This window comes from Ursus maritimus, unplaced genomic scaffold, assembly GCF_017311325.1.
Source record: "Ursus maritimus isolate PB19 unplaced genomic scaffold, ASM1731132v1 scaffold_34, whole genome shotgun sequence".
NCBI lineage: Eukaryota > Metazoa > Chordata > Mammalia > Carnivora > Ursidae > Ursus > Ursus maritimus.
The window spans coordinates 6004618-6027353 of record NW_024426008.1 but is presented as its reverse complement, the minus strand read 5'-3'; the positions used below and the strand labels follow the sequence as shown (position 1 = coordinate 6027353).

At 33.9% G+C, this 22736-nt stretch overlaps 1 protein-coding gene across 4 annotated transcripts in view; it reads right to left on the bottom strand.

Moving 5' to 3' along the window:
- Positions 1-333: 333 nt before the first annotated feature.
- The window catches only part of GKAP1 (G kinase anchoring protein 1), an 81990-nt gene continuing 59587 nt past the window's right edge, over positions 334-22736 (bottom strand). For 3 of the 4 annotated variants that reach the window (XM_040620203.1, XM_040620201.1, XM_040620202.1), the window contains 6 exons: positions 18365-18514; positions 10703-10804; positions 6966-7029; positions 3615-3685; positions 3051-3128; positions 334-654 (listed from right to left, as the gene is read on the bottom strand). In XM_040620203.1, the coding sequence (XP_040476137.1) occupies positions 607-654; positions 3051-3128; positions 3615-3685; positions 6966-7029; positions 10703-10804; positions 18365-18514 (513 nt within the window). In that variant the 3' untranslated portion in view covers positions 334-606. The remainder of the gene's footprint in view (positions 655-3050; positions 3129-3614; positions 3686-6965; positions 7030-10702; positions 10805-18364; positions 18515-22736) is intronic. The other variant, XM_040620204.1, reaches the window with a different exon arrangement.

The window sequence follows — 22736 nt, the reverse complement described above, 5'->3', positions numbered from 1 at the left end:
TACTTCTGCCTGGAATGCCTCTCAACAAATTTACAGCAAAGGTATCTTACCCTCCAAAAACTATCTCATGCAAGTTTTCTCAATTTCCAAACCATATGCTATCACACTCTAATAGGTATGGTAATTACTTTTGCTGTTGTCTTTACACCATCCCCCACTTCTATGTCCCCTGAGCATAAACTACTTGAGGGTATCCACCATTTTTCACTCATTTTGCAAGTCCTGTAGGGTTTAGCATGCAGAAAGTGCTCAGTAAATATTCACTGAACTTAAACAATCCAATTAATAATACTTTCACATTGTTTCTGAAATTTAAAAAATCAAACATATTAATGGAAGAGTAAATTAATTTTATTGACTGATGAAAAACTAAAGTGATAAGAAGTATGGATAGTAAACAATAATCATTGAGTTCTGCTGGAATTCTATTTTTCTTCTTTTCACTTTAAGCCAAAAGGACATAAAATTATACTGTTAGTGAGCTAATCATTTTAAAGTTTCTTCAACAAAAACTGCATAGTTTAGCAGTTGCACAGCTTAAATATATACATTTTTGCAAAACCCTGAAAGTTTTAATTTTTGTGTTGACCTCAAAGGCTAATGGAATCACCTACACTGGTCGGATTCAGAGTTTCTTTTCCCTTTTCTGCCACCCTGTAAAGAAAAATAGGGCAAATTATTTAGGAAGTATCATTTTAGGGGCATTTTCATTTTAAGAATAAATGAGACCAAAGGCATTTTGAGTATGAGAAAGAAGTAAATTTCGTTGCAAATTTGAATGTGCATACCACTAAATTATTTTTACGAGGTTATTTTTTTTATTATGTTCAGTTAGCTACTGTACAGTATACTCGTCATTAGTTTTTGACATAGTACTCAATAACTCATTAGTTCTGTATAACACCCAGCGCTCACCACAACATGTGTCTTCCTTTTTACAAATGGTTAAAGCAGGTTAGATGAAACAGTTACTTCCACTTGAATTAGTTTAGACTTAGTGAGATCACCAATATTTTATTTTTTAGAGCTCCTTTGGACTGTTCCAGGTTTTTAAAAAATATATAATTTTTGATCAATACTAAAATAAACAATTTGCTTCATATAATCAGCAAATTTGCTAATTCAGTTCATTACCTTTTAGAATAATTCAATTTCTAATCCAAGTTAGTCTTGTTCATATTAGATAGCTTTAGAAATCTGATTTTGTTCATCAGTGAGTTGAAAAGCAGGTTATACTTTTCATATTGCTCAGCGACATATATGAATCTGTATTTAATTTGCTCCAAATGAAACTCCACCTATGGTATTTGATTTGAGCCAAGGAAAGAAGTAGGAGCTTAAAAGATAAGAAGTATTTTACATTTATTACTTTTAACATAACATTTTCTGCCTGACTCTGAGTTAAAAAGCAAATACTCAGTGTAGAAATACAGAAAGTACCAAGGTACAAAAAAGGAAATTAAAATCATCCTTAACTATTCTACCCTCCATTTTAACCAAAGTAATGGTCTGATGTATTTTCTTTACAATAATTTTATAGTTTTCCATTTTTATAAATGATGGCAATGATACCCAAACTTAGTTGATCAACAGAATCACTTAAATGGTGATATTTTTCAAATTCTGATGTCTAGGCTTTATCCCAGATCTACTTATTTATAATTACCAGAAGTGGGCTGCACAATCTGTAATTCAAAAAGTTCCCAAGTGATTCTTGGTCACTTGCATGGTCAGCCACGTTTGGGAACTAGTACTTGTCTGTGGAAGTGCATTCCTTAAAGTGGTGGTTCTATCAGGGGCACATGGAATCCAGACCCATTTACTAGTGTTGGCAGCTACTCTTTGTTGCTTTCATCCTTGTTCTGCTTATAACTTCCCTCTTGGTGGTCATCAACATTTCTACATCAATCTTTTTTAAATAAAAAAATCAAGTATAAGAATGCCATTATTCATCCCTGACCAAATAAAAGTTTTGCACAGATTCATTCAAAGAAAAAAAAAGTAGAAGAGGGTATATGGGAACTGAGATGTGTAATGCCATGTATTAAAAACAAAATTTATTACCTGTAGCAGGAAAATACAAATACATTTATTAAAAACTTTCCTACAAAGTAGATACCCACTATGCATAAGTACCAGTGTTATACAGTTTAAAACTCTTACCTTGTTTTTCAACAAGATTAAAAACAAAAACAAAACAAAACAAAAAAACCCACACAAAATTCAAGGATCTTTTTCCAAGTCTCCCAGGCAAAGGGAATTCTCCTTCCTAGACTGATGAGAGGTCAAACCTGGGGCTGTTAAAACTTCTATGTTCTCCAGGCCAACACTGGTGGCTTTCAAACCTTTTGGACTATGACCCCCCACATTAATTAACACATTTTTATATCATGACTTAGACACACATACGTACATACAAATATATGTGTGTGTGTGTGTATATACACACATATACATATACACATATATTGAAACAAAGAACTGATTTTTTTTTACTGCTTCGTCCAGAAAAAAATGCTGAATGCCAGCTTGTAAATGCAGAAGAAATAATAGAATTAGAAAAAAAATCACTATTTTGCAACCACCCAAATAATAACTGATACAAATATCATCAATGGATGTTAAAACCACTGGGTAAAAAGAAAAGGATATTCACACAATCTCAAAGTATCATTTCACATATTTATTAATTATAAAGGGGGAAAGATTATCTTTACAATGGGGATATCTAGGAGAAACTGCTGTACCCAAGTGATCAAAATTATATAATAGGACAAATGTCATTATGTACCTTCCCTCAGTGCAGTTCCTGGCACATATGCCACATCATGCACCAAGGATTTTACTTAAGTTATTGCTGCATAGACCAATATTTAGAATAACCCTAACATTTCCTTAAGTGTAAATTATATGACCAATAACAACAAAATTATTAATACATTTGGCAAAACAGATTTTGGACTGAATGAAATAGTGCTTTATTCTCACATAGTATCTATTCTAAGTGTATTATTTGGGATGAGAACACTTTCAAAATTATAAAAGCATACCTGGTATTTGGCTAGTTCTGCTTGTAATACTTTCACTTTAGATCTTTCTTGTTCTAATGCAGCATGAAGTGAAGTCACCTAAAACCAAACGTTCAATTTAAAAAAGACTTTGTCTCTTTAGGCAAATACTCTTAATTCTTAAAGTTCACTCACAATGATGAATTTGATTACTAGATGAACAGACATCAGAGAAGAACCACCTCCCACCCACCAAGCACACACAGAATTTCAGTTAGGCATTTTACTCAGTTTTATACTGAAGACAAATAGGAGAAGCTCACTATTCTAAGAGAAAATGCAGAGTAAAGATGGGAAGGGAAGAAAGTCAAATCCATGAACAGGGCAAGTTCTATCTGCCCTTTTTATCTCTATATTAGTCTGCATCAACTAAAATACAACCTTATCTTCCCTTAGTCTCCAGGACATACCTACCTCTCTCAGCACAGTAAACAGAATCTTCATTCATTTGCTGTTACATGATAATAATGAAGTATAATTTGTTTATAGAAATATAGAAAAATAGCTTAAGAAAACCAGTCCTGTATATTTCACAGTTTTTCTTACCTGTATAGTTAGCTCATTCTTGATACTTTGTGATTCATCAACTTGCAGAAGTATTTCTGCTTTATCTTTCACTGACAAGAAAGGAAAAACAGCAGTATAATCTTTTCAATCACTCAAATACCTGAACCAAGACAGCAGTGTAGTTGGGCAAAAATTCATTGTCCTTATACCGAATGAATTATTTCTTAATTCTATATAGCTCTTATTTTTTCACTGGTAAATTCTGATCATGATTATTACTACAGCAGTTTTTCTTGGAAATTTTACATTTTCTGTAGTATTAAAATATGAATTGTATAGATAGCTTGAAAAATAAATTTTTTCCAGCTATTCTAAAGAGGACAAGGTCATAAACAATTTCTCATAGGGATAAAACAAATATCTGGACTAATCTTAGAGCAAGATTTTAAAAACAAGGTAGAATGTTTTTATTTTGTTTTGTTTTGTTGTCAGGGTGAGCAGCACCGTAAAGCCCACGAAAATGATTCTTATCTGACTGTTCATACCAATAAGCACTGTCAAGTGAAAGTAGCTCATATGATCATGACTGATTACATTACACACATGTGGTCTTTCAGAACTCTTCCTTTGTCTAGAGGTTTCCCCTCTTTGGGGAAGCAAGGGATCTATCTACATTTCGGCCCCCAGGTTTCCTAAGCTTTAAAAATCTCCACATGACTAACAACTTCTTTAACCCATGATAATGGTTACAATGCATGAAAAACTAACTCCTCAACTTTGAAAACAAACCAGGAGAGACTGAAGAGGTAAAACGGTAATAAATTTAGTGAAGGAGGAAAAGATCAAATATATGAGTACTGTTGTCACCACAGCTCTACCAATATAACACTGTAATTCAAATTTATCTTTCATAGTTTAATGCAGTCAGGTGAGACGCTGTGTCAAGAATCAAATCATAGTCTCTCAAGATTCAACTTGGTAACTTTCACATCCCCTCTCCCCAGAATTAGGCATACTCACTGAGAACTAGTGATTTTTAATAATTATGTAACATTTCAATTACAGTCAGTTTTCCAATAACATGCTTGTTTTGAAAACACAAATTTGTTTCATTGAGATAGCTGTATTATGGAACAACTTGATCATAACATAAATTTTGCACTTGCTTGAGCATAATTTCACAAATACAGAAAACAGCACCCATGCACACACCTCAAACATCTACCAGCTATCTCTGTTCACTGTTAAGAACCACACCAACTTTGCATCCTTCCATTGTTTCACAGTAACACACAACCTGACCCTCTGAAGCCTATTTCCACCAGCAAACCTAAGGCAGCCTTCCAAGTAAAGTAAAGTGCCATATCTATTATAGTATTTGTGCTTAACCACTTTAACATGTATAAAACTGTGTTACTGTTTTTATTAAGTTCCCAACTTTTTTTTAATGTGTCTCTGATGAAGTTTTTTTTTTTGAGTGTTGCACCCTCCTAACCCCATTTTCCTATAAACCCTGTGGTTTTAATTGTGTGCTTTTGAAGAGTTTGGTGATTTTTAGGAATATGTGTTGCATTATAATAGAGCTGACTGTATTCACACTCAACATTATAAATGCTAGAGTATGTGTGCTCTAATGTACTGTATTTTTCATGTGATATTCTACATAAAATTCTTCTACTTGGATTTTAATTTAAATTCAATTAGCCAATATTTAGTACATCATTAGTTTTTGACATAGTGTTCAATGATTCATTTGTTGCATATAACACCCAGTGCACATCACATCACGTGCCCTCCTTAATGCCCATCACTGAGCTACTTGTATTTTTTTTTAAGTAACCTCTACACCCAACATGGGGTTTGAACTCACGACCACGAGATCAAGAGTCAGCCTGGCATCCCTACCCTGCTTGGATTTTTTTTATAGTATACAGTATGGACACTGATGTTATTTACTGGTAGCATTTTAAATGTATTTTTGAGAGAAAACTTTTATCAATTAACTTTTTCACTTTTCACAAATGTTTCCCTAAATAGGAATATTACTTTGTTTTTACATATTTAAAAGTCATGCATCCCTTGTCCAATGACACCCCTAATTTCTTAATTAGAAATATAGCTTGTAAACAATTATTTTCTTCATAATTTTGTTCTGTCCAAATAATGCCTTTCCCCATTATTCTTTAACTTCTATTTCATCATAATTAAGGCATATGCTAGATTATAAAAAATAGTAAAGTTATCAAACAGTAAGTCTGAATCTATTTCAACGCCATATAATCTGTTCAACTGAACATGATTCCTGAATATGAGTAAAACATACTCATATGTTTTGATAACTGATGTTTAATATAGTTTAAATTTTGATTGGACAATTCCATTCCTGGTATCTTCAATTTGGTATCTTGTTTATTCTGATTCAAGGTAAGTTTCACAATTTTGTGAACACTATACAGTACTCACAAGAGATCTATTTGGAATATCACTGACACATATTAACAGGGAAAACTGTTTATTAAACTTAACTTTGTTTATTCAGAAGATTTTCTCTTATTCAGATCTTTTTATGTGATTTTTATGATATATAATTTCCTTTGCATAAGCTTCATATTAAAAAATTAACACACACTTCCTTTTCTGTTATGAATGAAAAATTTTCAAAGAACTTTCAAGGTAAGTATCATAATCAGGAATGCAACTGATGTTGATATACTTTACTAAGGTGATTATCTCTAATCATTTTATATTGATTTCCTTGGCTTCCTGCTGCTGAAATATTGCCGAAGTTTAGAGCAGCTGCAAAAGCATAAAGAGTTGGGGAGGGGCGCCTGGGTGGCTCAGTTGGTTAAGTGTTCAACTCTTGGTTTTGGCTCAGGTCATGATCTCAGGGTTGTGAGATCAAGCCCCACGTCGGGCCCTGCGCTCAGCACAGAATCTGCTTGTTCCTCTCCCTCTGCTCTTCTTCCTGCTCATGTGTGCACACACGCTCTCACTCTCTCTCTCGCTCTAAAATAAATAAATGAATTTAAAAAAAAAAAAAAAGACTGGGGGGAAGGAGGGAAGGAAAACCTAAAATGATGATAGATATTTTCCTCTAATAATTAAAAAGAGAATCTTAAGCAAGGTCTATTCTTGTTTTCCTGCTGAATGTGGTTCAATACTTTATAAGAATTGAAATTTTAAGCTTTCTCTTACCTGAATAGTTGGAAACCTGTATTATACTAAGGTGCTGTAAGAGTGACTTGTAATAATAAAATTATCAGCAACAATTCAATCTGAATTACTCTGGGAAAATTTTTTATTTTATTGAGTTAATCATATATCTTGAAAAATTATCTTCAAATATTTTTTAAGGTTACTTTTAATTCCAAAAACACACAAATCACTTACTTTCACCTTCCTGAAGCATTTTCAATAACTGTGCATTTCTTGCCTTTACTTCTTTATACTTTGCCTAATAGTCAAAGAAAAAAGATTTAATTTTTTTAAAGTAAATGATGTAATTAGTGATTTGCTCTGAATTTACGGAGCTATGAATTCTAGGCTTGCTGAAAGACAGAAATTACTTTTGAAAGTAATAGGATGGAGGAAAAGGTATTCATTACTGTCTCCTCCTAAATTAATTTCATGGTACAATAACAGAAATTAATATTTTAAGTGATTGAAAAATAAAGAAGAAAGAGATAAAACTGGAGAAAATTCAGGATAATACTAAATTTTCTTGAAGTTCTTTCTTTTTTTCCTTAAACAAAACCCTTATACAATTCAAAATAATTAGATGAAAACAAAGAAAGATGATTCACAGCTCTAGACCAAGACTGTCCAGTTCTATACTAGAACTTTCAGCATCTGTTCTGTATCGCCATTGTCCAATATGTGGCTACTAACTACTGAGAGTGCCTAGGCACACACACACAGTAGTTACAGAACCGTACAGCACAGTACTATGTCTGCTCATTTAAGGCTTTATTAATCTCTCATTATTTCATTAACTATATGTTGTTAAAGTAACTTTTAGTTGACATGAATTAATAATTTACTGGAATTTCTTTCAATTCTTTTTCATTTCTTTTTCCTAATGACCTAGCTTCTGCTCATAATATATAGATGACACAATTATACACTTATGAACAAGAGAAAATATGTTCCCACATCAACATCTTTATTCCAAGGAATTTTCCCCCTACACTACGCTTATTGAACATATCTTAAACAGACTTAATTATTTATACATATTTAATATATTAACACATTGGAGAAAACAATACATTTAATACATTGTGGAAAAACAAAAGATCAGAGAAAGAAAGCAGATCAGCATAAGAAACTTGTCATTTCTTCTCTTAACACGTATGCACGTAAGTACAGAAGTTACTGATTCAAAAATCTGTTTTGTAAAGCATATGTATTTTAAATCAAGGTCAATAAAGATAGCTTTTACTAAACACTCTATCCAGTAAATTGCTGATAATAAACCAGTAATGATACTCAGCAATACTGTAGACAATATCCTGAACAGAAGTAAGCATCACAGTAAATATAAAGGGAACAGAACTTCTGAGAAGCTTAGGAATGAATAAGGGAGGTAAGTCAGATGGACACATAAAAATATGAAGGGGAAAACCACACATAGTTAACTACAAGTAGACTCACTATGAATATATATCCACTATGAATATGAAACTGTTTCTAAGAAACTCTCTCTCAGGGCCTGAATCAATGTTAATATCTTGCCAAACTCTATCTCCTGCTCAAGCCTGTTGTCCAAGGTACAGATCAGTATACACAGAGACACCCCTTAAAGCAGGCTTCGGGTCTAAAGTCAGCTCATAAAGCATAAATTGCAAACAAGCAAAATTACCTATGAAAAATCTTGATGTTGCCCATAAAAATAGCATATATAGTTTTGTATATACAACCCTGAATAGCAAATTTATCTATAAAAACAAAATGTATAACATACTAATGTCATGCAATTTAAAAGAGCATAAGTGAAATATACAGGACGCTTATTAGCATTTTTAATTTCATGAAAAAGAGAGCACTTAGGTTAAATGATACATATATTGTGAGTTCAGCTGCATCCTGAACATCTATGCCTACATCCATAGCCATTTCAAACTCAGCCTATACAAAATCAGATATTAGTCCCCAGTGCCCAAACCTGTTCGAAATGTGCTGTTCCTCTCACATTCCATACCTGTTCATTGTTTTACTACACTGTCTTCACTCTAGGCTTCACGCATGCATATATATATATTTACACACACATACATACATATATACACACACATATATAATACATATATACATGTGTATATAATACATATGTACACATATACATATATTATATATATAATACATATACACATATATTTCATACATATTTTTATATATGTCTTATGAATTTATTTATATACATCTTATAATATATTTAGGCCAAGGTTTTAGGTAAGAATTGAAGTATATATTCATTTAGCACCAATCCGGTGGTTCTAATTGCAGTTCTTTTTTTTCTGCCCATAATTTATGAAGCTTTGGGTTTATTTATTTAATTCTATTTTTTTTCATCATGATAAGTGTACTCTTTAATCCCCATCATCTATTTCCCCCATCCCACCCACCTCCCCTCTGGTAACCATCAGTTTGTTCTCTATAGTTAAGATTCTGTTTCTTGGTTTGTCTCTCCCCCCCCTTTTTTTTGTTTCTTTGGTTTTTTGTTTTGTTTTTTCTTAAATTCCACATATGAGTGAGATCATATAGTGTTTGTCTTTCTCTAACTGCCTTATTTCACTTAGCATTATATTCTCTAGATCCATCCATGCTGTTGCAAATGGCAAGATTTCATTCTTTTTATGGCTGAATAATATTCCATCACACACACACACACACACACACACACACACACGCACACACACATGCACACACACAAACACATGCATGCCACATCTTCTTTACCTTTGTTGTGCCCAACAAAAGAAAAGGAAACTATAAATCACAAAGAAAAAGCTAAGGGAGTTGGGTGAATGCAGTCCAAAAAGGTTTCAGTAGGTATGATTCCTAACGGCATGTGTAGAAGAGAAGGAAAATATAAGAACCATCAGGGCTGGAACTTGATTTATCATTTTTTTCACTATTACATTATGTGGGGCCCAGAAAACTACCTGGAACATTATAGACACTCAGTAAATAACTGTTGAGTGAACAAATATTAGTCAAAAAAGAATGACACTTGAAATGAATGAGTTTTTTGAAAAGCCTAAGAAAGCAAGTAAAAGAGTAACATGTAGGTTTGTGGTTTTAAAAACAAATGTATAAATAGCAAGTGTTGGTGAGGATGTGGAGAAATTGGAACCTTTGTGCATTGATGATGGGAATGGAAAATGGTGCAGGTGCTATGGAAAACAGTCTGGCAGTTTCTCCAGAAGTTAAACACAGAACTACTTTATGATCCAGCAATTCCACTTTCAGGTATATACCCAAAAGAACTGAAAGCAGAGACTCAGATACTTGTGCACTAATGTTCATGGCAGCATTGTTCACAATAGTGAAATGGTGGAACAATGCAAGTGTCCACAAATGGAACAGAATAAACAAAATGTAGTGTGGACTATTATTCACCCATAAAAAGAATGAAATTCTGATACACGCAAAAACATGGATGAAACTTGAAAACATTATGCTAAGTGAAATAAGCCAGACACACAAAGACAAATATATGATTCCACTTATATGAAGAAACTAGAAAAAAGCAAATTCATTGGGATTAGAGGTTACAGAGGTTGCAAGAAAAGGGAAATGGGGGTGTTATTTAATGGGTACAGAATTTGGGATGATGAAAAAGTTCTGGAAATAGATAGTGGTGATAACTACACAACACTGTGAAGATAATTAATGCCAATTAATTATACACTTAAAAATGGTTAAAATGGCAAATTTAATATTATATATTTTTTCACATGATAAAAAATCATATTGTTATTCAGATTTTATATAATTGAGAGTTTAAAAACCTAAACAGCAGAAATATTATTTCTATTAATCAAATATTATACATATTAACATACAAGAAAAACAGAAAAGTGCAATTTTATAGAATTCGTTTACAGCAGTAAATAATTACAAACCTCCCATTGAGTGATCACATTTTTCAGCTTCTGGATTTCAGCATCTTTCCTTTCAAGTTCCAACTTTAGTCTTTCAATTCTTCCATCTTTCAGAACTACTTCCTGTGAGAGAAAAACACTATTTTAGAACTAAGATAGTTCTGGGGTGCCTGTCTGGCTCAGTCAGTACAGCATGTGACTCTTGATCTCAGGGTTTTGAGTTTAAGCCTCACCTTGGGTGTAAGATTACTTAAAAATAAAATCTTAAAAAAAAAAACACACCAAAAAAAACCAGAATTGGTTTACAATATTCGTCTGTGAAAAGTTTAAGAGGAAAAAAAATCCTGATTTTCCTGATTTCAATTCATTTTCTAAAGCAACTTTAAACTGCTGACAATATTTCTGCTTCTACCCAAATATATAATTGTAATTATTGTGAAAGCGAATAAGATATTTATGATTAATCTCAAACTACAAACATAACAGAATAATATTAGAGCTTTGAAATATTTCTATACTGGAATAAAACATATTAAAAATGCTCTGTTACAAGTTGTCATTCATCTATCTTTAAAACCCAAAAGAACTGAAAACTTATGAGAAATAATAAATAGTAATAAGTTTTTATAATTATTTTCAATTGTAAAAAATAAATAACAAAAAACAAAACCCCAAAATTAAAAAAACTTTTCTCTATATCAGTAATTAGCAGGTAGAAAATATAACTAGAAAAACCATTTCTCCCAGTAGCTATAAAAAATATCCCTAAAAATAAAATTCAGAAATGTTTAGAATCTGTAAAGGAAACCGTAAAATATTGAAAAAGACATGGAACAAAGTGATGGGAAGACTAAATATTACTTTGTAAATTCAATAAAATTTCAATTGAAATTCCAGTCAAAATTTCAGCTGGGAGAACACAGGATAGAAACAAAAAGTTAATGCAATGCAGAAGAATTTACCTACCAAATAATTATACACCACACAGCAAAAATAACTACAACAGTGTGGTCAGGGCACCTGGGTTAACAGAGCAGTGTACCAGAAAAGAAAGTCCAGGAAGAGATTTCAGATATAAGAATTTATTGTAATATAATTCTGGTATTTTAAAAAAGTGAGAAAAGGCTGAATTACAGAGTAAATGTAGGTTACAGGATAAGTGGCTAACTGGGGAAAAAAAATCAAGTTAAGTAAATCCCTGCCATCTTGCACCACAGACCCAGACAAATTTAAGTGCAAAAAAATCATCCCAAAGTCAAATAACTCTGAAATCACTAAAAATGATACAGAACTATAAAATACATTCACATGGTCTCAATATTATGACATTATGTGCAAAGAAAACATTCTGGAAGGACATATACTAAAAATTTACTAACTCTTAGGAGATTTATTTTTGTGAGATTATGGAAATTTCACTTTATTGTTTAAAAATTTGTTTTATCAAAATTGTTTTATATGGAGTATAGAATCATTGAGTAATATAAAATACTCTTCTAATTTTGAAAAAATGGAAACACATAAGTATTAAAATAAAATCTAGATGAATATCTATCATCTTTGAGTAGGAAAGCCCTCTGAACATAATACCGAATGGAGGAAACTAAAAGGAAAAGACTGATACATTTAACTTGATGAAAAATCTCCAAAAATACTAAAACAAAATTGAAAGATAAATGAGACCCTTATGGTTTGCCTCCCTCTCTGTTTTTATCTTATTTTATTTAAACTGGAAAAAATAGTCACAACCATATGACAGGCATTACAACCAATAAACACGAGAAAGTATATAATCTCAGTGGTAAGCAAAGAAATGTTATATCAAACTGGTACATTCAAAAATTTTTTTTCTCAGTGTGGAGTAACTGAAAGCGATTTAGTTATTTAAAAATTAAATTATTTAATGTATAAGAATTATTACTTAAGAACCCAAAATGCTCACCATCTTTATTTAACTAAAAAATGGTCCATATAATAGTTTCTACATTATTAGAGGAAAAAATAAGCATATATCCATAGAAAAGTAGGACCAAAACAAAGTATCAATAGTTTTCTCCATGTCAATAAAATTAAGGTCATTTTTTCCCACCGCATCTGTAAACTGAGATAATATCTACCAACTTCATAGTTAACTGTGCAAATTAAATAACCATCTTAAGTACTTAATATAGTATCTGGCAAATATATAGTAAAGCCATCAAATATTAATTTTTGCCATTATCATTTCTCCACTTATCAGTAGTTTCCAAAACTTCTTTAACAAAGATGACTTTTTGGGATGCCTGGGTGGCTCAATCGGCTAAGTGTTTAACTTTACCTCAGGTCATGATCCCAGGGTCCTGGGATCAAGTCCCACATCGTACTCCTTGCTCAGCAGGGAGCCTGCTTCTCCCTCTGCCTCCTGCTCCCCCCTACTTGTACTCTCTCTCTGACAAATAAATAAATAAAATCTTAAAAAAAAAAAAAAAAGGATGACTTTTTTGAGGCACCTGGGTGGCTTAGTTGGTTAAGCATCTGACTGTTGGTTTCGGCTCAGGTCATGACCTCAGGGTCCTGGGACTGAGCCCCAGGTCAGGCTCTGCTTGCAGCGGGGAGTCTGCTGGAGATTCTCTCTTTNNTCCCTCTGACCCTTCCCACCACTCACATACATGCTCTCTCTCTAAAATAAATAAACAAATCTTTTTAAAAAAAACCAAGATCACTTTTTAAAAACAAAAAATCATACTGTTTTCATGTGCATTCATTTTTATAAAGCCCTATATTTCAATTAATACTTTAAAAAATATCTTTAAAGTAGAAAATATTATACACTAAAATGAGGATACAAGGATGTACAAGATAAAGTCCATGTCCACAAAGGATTTTTAATCTGTTAAGAAGGATAATAAAAATGTGCTGTGTGAAATGTGCCATAAGAAAAACAAAACGCTGTGGGGTAAAAAAAGAAGGAAAGATCACATCCAGGTTTTTTGTGTTTGGTGTTTGGGGTGGGGCAATGAAAGCAAGCTTCAGAGAGAAGATGACAAGTGACATGAACCTTGAGCAAAGCCAGGGAGGATCGAGCATTCTGTGATAGGTGTGCTTTGCTCTAGCTAGGAGAAAATCTGGGAAAGAATATGGCTGAAGTTAATTCGGTTGAAACTACACCATAGAACAACGCTTTTATACTTATTTGACAGTGATCCGCATTAAGGAATGTCTTAGATCATGACCCAGAATACACCCATGTCAGTGTACGTGTATGTACTTGTGTGTGTGTGCTGTATATGTGCACATATACACATAGAAACAAATTTTGTAAAATATGAATAGATAGATGTCATAGACTCTTCAAATTTTTCTCTTTTTTCCTATTATCTATTTTTCTACTACCTATCTATAAACCTACTAAATTGATTTTTGGACTGGTTATATGAGGTGGCACTCTCAGTTTGAAAAGCACAGCCTGACGACTTTACGTATCGGGTCAAGGACACTGTACTTGATTCAACAGACACTGAAGTTTAAGCACTTGGTGTGGCATGGTGGATGTCATGCTTTTTAGAAGTCATTTGGTAGCAGTGTATAAGAGAAATTACTACTAGCATTAGAAGGCAGAAAGCAGAAAGAGTTGTTAAAAATTACTGAAATAATACCAGTAAGAGATAATGAGGACCAAAATTAGAAAAGTGCTTGTGAAAAGGGAAGACAAGATAGATTTAAGAAATATTTCAACAATTAAAAACTCCCAAACCTTGAAAAACAGAAAAGTGAAAAATACTTCTCTATCTCTTTCCTCTCTCCATTTTTCTCCTTCCTCAAAGAAAGAAAGCTCTTCTTTTTGCCATGGTTAAATCATCTTTTACTGTACATTAATATACCCAGGAATTTTTAAAGGTGAAAATAAATCATCCCTAAAGTGAAGTATTTTTCTAAATGGTTTCAATCTTTTTCTTTTCCCCGTTACAATGATAGACTGAGAAAATCTAAATTTTTTTAATTACGAAAAATTTTGCATTTGCCATGGAAATATATAATGACACACGTAAGGTAAAAAGAAAATAACCCAAAACGTAGGTTAAGAATTTGAACATTATCAAAATTTTGGCATCCCCCATGTGCCTCTTCCCAATCATACCTCTTTCCCTTCCCACCTGAGGATATCCCCTATTATGAATTTTGTACTGTTGTTCTCTTCGTTATTAGTCTTTTACTGTATGTATGTATGTATATATATATATATATATAATCACCAAATAATACATTAAATTTACTATTTCTTGAGATATATATAAATGGTATCAAACTATTATTTGGTGACTCGCTTTTTCATTAAACACTATGTTTTTGATATTCATCCACGGTGCTACATATAACTGTAGTCATTCATTTCTCCTATCAATTTTGTTATTACGAACAACTGAGTTTTGAACATTCTTCTTGAACATGTCTCCAGGTTTAATCTAGGGTAGAATTTCTATAACATACAGTCTGCCCATCATCTTCAACTTGAAAAGTTAATACTGGTTGCTAGGGTCTGGGGGAAAAGGGAACAAGGGAGAGGCTGGTAAAATGGTCCAAACTTCCATTATTTAAGATGAATAAGGTTGGAGAATCTAATGTATAACATGATGACTATAACTGATAGCCCTGCATTGCATAATTGATGTTTTAAGAGGCTAGAACTTAAATGTTCTTAAAAAAAAAAAAAGATAAATATGTGAGATGTAAATGTGTTAATTAACTAGGTGGGAGGAAACACTTCATAATGTTTAGGTATATCACATCATCATGACATGCATTTTATTTATTTTTATGAGGTGCATTTTAAATATCTTACAATTTTATATCTCAATTATATCTCAATAAAGCTGAAAAAAATACTGTTGCATCTTTACCACAAAAAATAAATAAAAAGTTAATACCAAACTTTTCCAAAATGGTTATACCAATTTACACTATACCATAACAGTATGCTGTTGTTCTATACCCTTAATAATACTGAGCACTGTCTCATTCCTAACACTAGTCTTCAACTTCATTCAGATTTTCCCCAGGCACTGCAGTGAAATTATCGTCACATAAAACTTTGTTCTCTGCTCAAGAACCTTCAAAAATTCTTTACTGTCTACTGACTAAACCATAAACCAGGCCTTTAAATCCTCCACAACCTTTTCCAAGCTACCTTACCAAACTTATACTATACTTCTCAAAGGTCCTTCTGTCTTAATTAGGCTGGTTTATACTTCACTGTCTCCATACTCATGGCATTCTAGTTTCTTCTCCCTCACCTGTGCATATTCAAATTCTACTGTTTTCTACATTCCAATTCAAAAGCCAGTTTCTCCTAAGAAAGCCATCTTCGATCTTCGTTCCTGTGAATTACTATAGCACTTTACCAATATATCCTTTTTGGGACACATCATTTTCTACCTTGTACAAAAATAATTATGTATTGAGTACTATGTACAACATACTCTGATAAAAACTTTAAATCTTAACTGCTCAGGTAATTTCATCCCAATGTAGCAGAGCTGATAAGCTACAGAAGCTGTATTTTGTGTTATTACGTTTAGTTGATTTCAAAGACTATTGTTCTATACTACACTTTCGCTTTGGTTTTATTAGATCATTAATATTACTTAATCATTTAACTGAACTTTTATATGCCCAAATTTGTTCTACAAAGGGTTTGAAAAACCTAGTTGCTGAAATACATGAATATAATTCTTTCTATCCAAAAATGATCTGAGATGGCTTAAAAAAAATAAGAAGATATGGACCACAAAGGGGAGAATTATAGTCAATGAAAAAAGAGAAAGCATATATAACCATAAATGTTAACATGGTTGCATGGACTATACATAAAATTTGACAGTCAAGGCAAGACTTGAAAACATTAAATTTAATTCAATGTTAGAAAGAAAAGAAGCTCACAAGTACTTCTTGTACAGGCAAGGACTTCCTGCTACTAAGTTGAAAATAGATTTTCATGTGGAATTATGTTAGTGTTATTTATACACCCATCTTACATTAGAATAATGTCCTATATAACACAACATAGTAGGTGTTTAATTTGTTGAGTGACTGAATTTACCAATCTTAATGAAACAAAGAAATAATGTCCACAGAAGAATAAAAGGATGGGAAAAGGGCTTTTAGATTCTGGAAAAGCCACAGACAAATTTGTCAAATTGTACAAATTGCTGAATCATTATATTGTACCCCTGAAACTAATGTAACACTGTATGTTTATTATAGCTCAATTAAAAAAGAAGAAAGAGAGATGAACCAAAGGACTGTTATGTAGAAATGAAGATCTGGCAAAAGTTACAAAGCACTGATTTTCAGAACAGAACATTACAACTGTCTTAAAATATATATATATTTTCCAGCAACACCTGGCAGCGAAGGAATTAAATAAGAATAAAGTAGGGGCGCCTGGGTGGCACAGCGGTTAAGCGTCTGCCTTCAGCTCAGGGCGTGATCCCGGCGTTATGGGATCGAGCCCCACATCAGGCTCCTCCGCTATGAGCCTGCTTCTTCCTCTCCCACTCCCCCTGCTTGTGTTCCCTCTCTCGCTGGCTGTCTCTATCTCTGTCAAATAAATAAATAAAATCTTAAAAAAAAAAAAAAGAATAGAGAAAGTAGGCAATACTGTGCCAGTGCTGTGCACCTACAAGGGAAGAAGAGAATATCAAGGAGGTAAAGGGAAAGCATTCATGGGAACACTACTGAAATTACTTACTACAATTTCAGGCTGAGAACAGTTATTGATGGATTGGAGGTCAATATAAGGTAAAGAACAGGTGCAAGTTTAAGAATAAGTTAGACCAAAAAAAACAAAAACAAAAACGAGGAATAAATAAAACAGAAGACCAGCAGTTGTGGTAAGAAAAATAAATGCAGACTTACAGGTCTCTATATGAGATCTTTTCTTTCTTGTTTTTTGAGTAATATATTTAAAATGTGAATACCATTCTTAGCTTGTGGCCAATAGTTTGCAACCCCTGGTCTACGGGTTAAAATTCCAACTTCTTAATTCCCCATAAAAAGACCTTCATAATCTAAACCTAAGCTATTTCCCTGGCCTCGTTACCCCAGCCTCACACACTCTGTGTATCTCAGTGCAGAACCTTCTCTTTTCTCAATATTCTGTCTAAGGCTTGTGCAGCTCTGGGCCTCTGTTTTTGCACTTCCCATAGGACCCCTCCATTTCTCTGCTTACAGTTTATTCATCATTCAACGTCCATACCAAATGTCAATTCTTCAGACACCTTTCACAATTCACCCAAGGAGGGAGCTAGCACCTTCTCTATTCAAAACTTCATTTGTATTGTTCATCTCTCTCTCAAGCCTTCATCATACTGAATGATACTCTATAGGTCTGCCTCCTCTTATCCCCACTGCTCTGAGTCTCTAAGTGAACGACAGTGAACGACAGTCCCACCCATCTCCGTGTTCCCACTCCCCTACACTGGTGCCTGACAGCACCTAGCACACAGCACACACTCAATAAATATTCAATGGACTGCCTTACACTTGTTAATGTAAGTATCTATGCGTGATAATGACTAAGATAATATCCTAAAACTGTAGCATCATATCATCATAATTGGATTCCACTGTTTTAAGTTTTTCTAAAAAAGGAAAATTGCGTTTTAATTTCACTGTGATTTTAAGAGAATTTTCTATTTTACATGCCTGGTTGTGTTCATGAGCTGCGCAATTATCTGTTCCATTATATTCTGTAAGCTGTTCTCTTCTTTTTTCTCTAATAAGAATTTTATGAACATCATCTTCCAGTCTATTGAAGAATCCTCCATCATGTGATAAAGTCTGAGAACTCAATTCCTGTCAAAAATGAATTACGATTTACTATCATTCAACACAAAAGTGTATACATTTAATAAACCTAGTCAGCCACCGGAAGGCTAGAGAATGAAAGAAAAATGGTAACTAAGAGACAATCAACCATCTGATTCTTCTCTATCTCCAGAAGATAAACAGTAGAGACACATTCTTAGATGTCCTTTTCTTCATTTTTTTTTTTTTGAGTTGGGTACTGCTTGATTTAAAAAAAAAGTTTTATCCATATACCATATAATTCACCCTTTTAATGTGCACATTTTAATGGTTTTTTAATATATCCAAAGTTGTACAACCATAACTACAATCAATTTAATAAGTTTCATCACCCCCCCAAAAAACCCTGAACTTTAAGCAGTCATTCTCCATTTCTTCCTAATACCTGCCCCCTCAGTTTCCCCGCCACAACACTAATCTACATTCTATCTGTATAGATCTGTCTTTTCTGGACATCTGATATAAATCAAACCATATAATACGTGGTCTTTGTGACTGGCTTCTTTCACTTAGTACAATGCTTTCAAAGTTCACCTATATTATAGCTTGCAGCAGTACTTCATTTCTGATTACCAAATAATATCTCACTGATGGATATGTGATATTTTATTTCTCCATTCATTGGTTGATGGACATTTGGGTGGCTTCTACTTTTGGGTTATTATAATTAATGCTACTATAAACATTCAAGAACAAGTTTTTGTGTGGCTATGTTTTCAATTCTCTTGCATACATATCTATAAGCAGAACTGCTAGAACATATGGAATTGCCAGATAGTCTTCCAAAGTGGCTGCACCATTTTACAATCCCATCAGTAGGATATGAGTGTTCTAATTTCCTCACATTCTCACCAACAGTTGCCATTATCTGTCTTTATTGATCATAGCCACCCAAGTGAGTGTGAAGTGGTATCTCTGTGGCTTTCAGCTGCATTTCCCTGATGGCTAATGGTGCTGAGCATCTTTTCATGTGCTTATTGGACATTTGTATATCTTTTTGGAAAAGTGGCTACTGAGATCCTTTGCCCACTTTTTAACTGGATTGTTTTTTACTTTTGAGTTGTAAGAGTTCTTTATATATCCTAGATAAAAGTCTCTTATCAAATATATGATTTGGAAACATTTGCTCCCATTCTGTGGGTTGTCCTTTCATGGTTTATTTTTATTTTTTAAGATTTTATCTATTTATTTGAGGGAAAGAGAGAGAGCACACAAGCATGAGGGGGAAGGGCTGGGGCAAGGGACAAACAGACTCCCCGCTGAGCAGGAAGCCTGATGTGGGGCTTGATCCCAGGACTCTGGGATCACAACCTGAGCCAACGGCAGACGCTTAACCGACTGAGCCACCCAGGCGCCCCATCCTTTCACATTCTGGTAGTGTCCTTTGTATTACAAAATTTCTGAATTTTGACAATGTCCAATTTATTCAAGAAACCACTACCTAACTCAAAGCTGTGAAGATTTACTCCTATAATTTCTTCTAAGAACTTTACCACTTTAGCTCTTACATTTAGGTCTATAATCCATTTTGAGTAATTCTTTTGTGTATGGAGTGAACAAAGGATCCAAACTCATTCTTCTGCATGTGGATATCCAGCATTATTTGTTGAGAAGATTATTCCTTCCCCCACCAAATTGTCTTGGCATTCTTGTACCAAGTCAAATGACCATAAATTTAAGAGTTTCTTTCTGGATTCAATTCTGTTCTGTCAACCTATATGTCTACCCCATGCCATACCACAATGCCTTGATTATTGTGGCTCTGTATTGCTCCATCTTGTACATTACATTTAAAAAATATTTTTTACATAAATTCTACGTACCCATGATAAAGAGACAAGATTTTATCACAATCTACTCCATTACATTAAATTAGAAATTTTACATGTTCTCCATATTAAAGCAGCATTTCTTCTTCAACTTCTTGTTATAAAGACAGAGACTGAAGAGGTGCCTGGGTGGTTCAGTCAGTTAAGCGTCTGACGCTTGGTTTCAAGCTCAGGTCATGATCTCAGGGTCATGAGATTGAGCCCTGTGTCAGGCTCCATGCTCAGCACAGAGCTGGCTTGAGATTCTCCCTCCCTTCCTCTCCCCACCCGCTCCCCCCATTCACTCTCTCAAATAATAAATCTTTTTAAAAAAAATAGACTGAAGAAAATATCCTCTCACTCTCATTAGTTTCACATATGTCCAACATTCTTAAGCTATAACACTCACTTTACCCAATTTAATTGTATTTGTAAGCAAATGACCCAAAAGTTCAAATTCCTTTCCCTATATATTATCTTAGAAAGTGTTTGAAAGAAACAAAAATGTGTGGGGCGTCTGGGTGGCACAGAGGTTAAGCGTCTGCCTTCGGCTCAGGGCGTGATCCCGGCGTTGTGGGATTGAGCCCCACATCAGGCTCTTCCGCCATGAGCCTGCTTCTTCCTCTCGCACTCCCCCTGCTTGTGTTCCCTCTCTCGCTGGCTGTCTATATCTCTGTCAAATAAATAAACAGAATCTTAAAAAAAAAAAAGAAACAAAAATGTGTATCACTGCTTAATAAACAAATGACATTAAAAATATTTGTGCAGCATATTGTATTTTGCAAAGCACTCATGTAAAGCATCGCTTTGACTCTCATTAACATCATAAGACATTGATAGAGCAAGAATTATTTTGCCACAAAGTAATCAAGGCCTCACTAAAGTTAAATAACTTGCCCATGAGTTATTCTATTGCTAAGTGTTATACATATAACTCTAAGTCAACTGCTTCATAAAATATGTCTAGTATATTCTGGTAAGAATTCACTTTAAATAATAAATACAACAATGCTTAAAACAGTACTAAGCTTCAAAGAAATAACATGATGGCAAATAACTGGCTTCTGGATTTCACTTCTCTAAAGAGTGTAGTTTCAGCCAGTGTGTTCTATTTTTCAATGGCTACTACTATTACCAGCATGCCTATCCCAAGGGTACTCTGCCCTTGAGTATTTTTCAGTGAGGCAGAAGATTTCTTTATAGAGTAAGAACAAAATTTTTCAAAAGACAGTTTGATAAGAAATTAGGGAGAAAAGAAGCAAAAATAAATCACCCACAACTCCCCCTACCACATGCCCTCCCAAAAAAAGACAAAAAAGTGGAAAATGTAAGAACACATATTCTTTAATAATTTGAGTCAATTCAATTTCAATATAACTCAAATACTGAACACACCTATTATGTGACAAGCATATAATGAGAAAGAAAGTATGGTGTTTGTGTAAGTATAGCCTTATAGATCATTGGAACATAATTGAGAGTTTAGACATATGCTTTCTCATTTATGGTCAGTTTATTTTTTTTCAAAGATTTTATTTATTTATTTGAGAAAGAGAGCTCATGAGTGGGGGAGAGGGGCAGAGGGAGAGGGAGAAGTAGGCTCCCCACTGAGTGGAGAACCCAAAACGGGGCTTGATCCCAGGACCGCAGGATCATGACTTGAGCTGAAGGCTGACGCTTAACTGACTGAGTCACCCAGGCGCCCCTGGTCAGTTTACTTTTTACAAAGGAATAAGGTACTTCAATACGGAAACAAGAGTGTTTTCAACAAGTAGTGCTGGGACAACTGGATTCACACATTCCAAAAAGTGAATTTGGCCTCTTTTTTCACACCATACACAAAAGTTAACTCAAAAATGAATCAAAGAGAGGATCCTGAGAAGACAGAGAAAGAAGCACCAGGAATCTGTCTCCTCATCTAGACTATAATTGCACCGGCAGAATCTACCTGATGTAACTGTTTTAGAACTCTGCAATCTGCTGAAGGCTTTTAACTTCCTGGGCAAGACGTGGTTGGTAAACTGAGGTTAACTTTAATTAATTTTGGCTTTTATCACAGTCGCAGCTACTCATCCCCCAACCGCAGCCATGTGGCAGGGAGCTTTGTGAACATTTGTGGAGCAGCTTGCAGAGTTTATGGGAACTAGGGTGGGCAAAAAGGACCCTGTCCTCCAAATAATGGGAATCTGCTCTGGTTACTGATTGCACTCTGATCACAGAAGTGCAGACAAAGAGACAAAGACGCAGGCAACTATTATAGTGTACCTCCTCAAATTGTTGCAAGCCCCTCTCCCTCCAGCTGCAGTGACCGCCACTGGATTTAAAGCGCTAGTGCCCTTTTTTCCTTTCTTCATTTTTTACTTTTTCACTTTGGGGGGCCAGACATTAAAAACCAGGACATT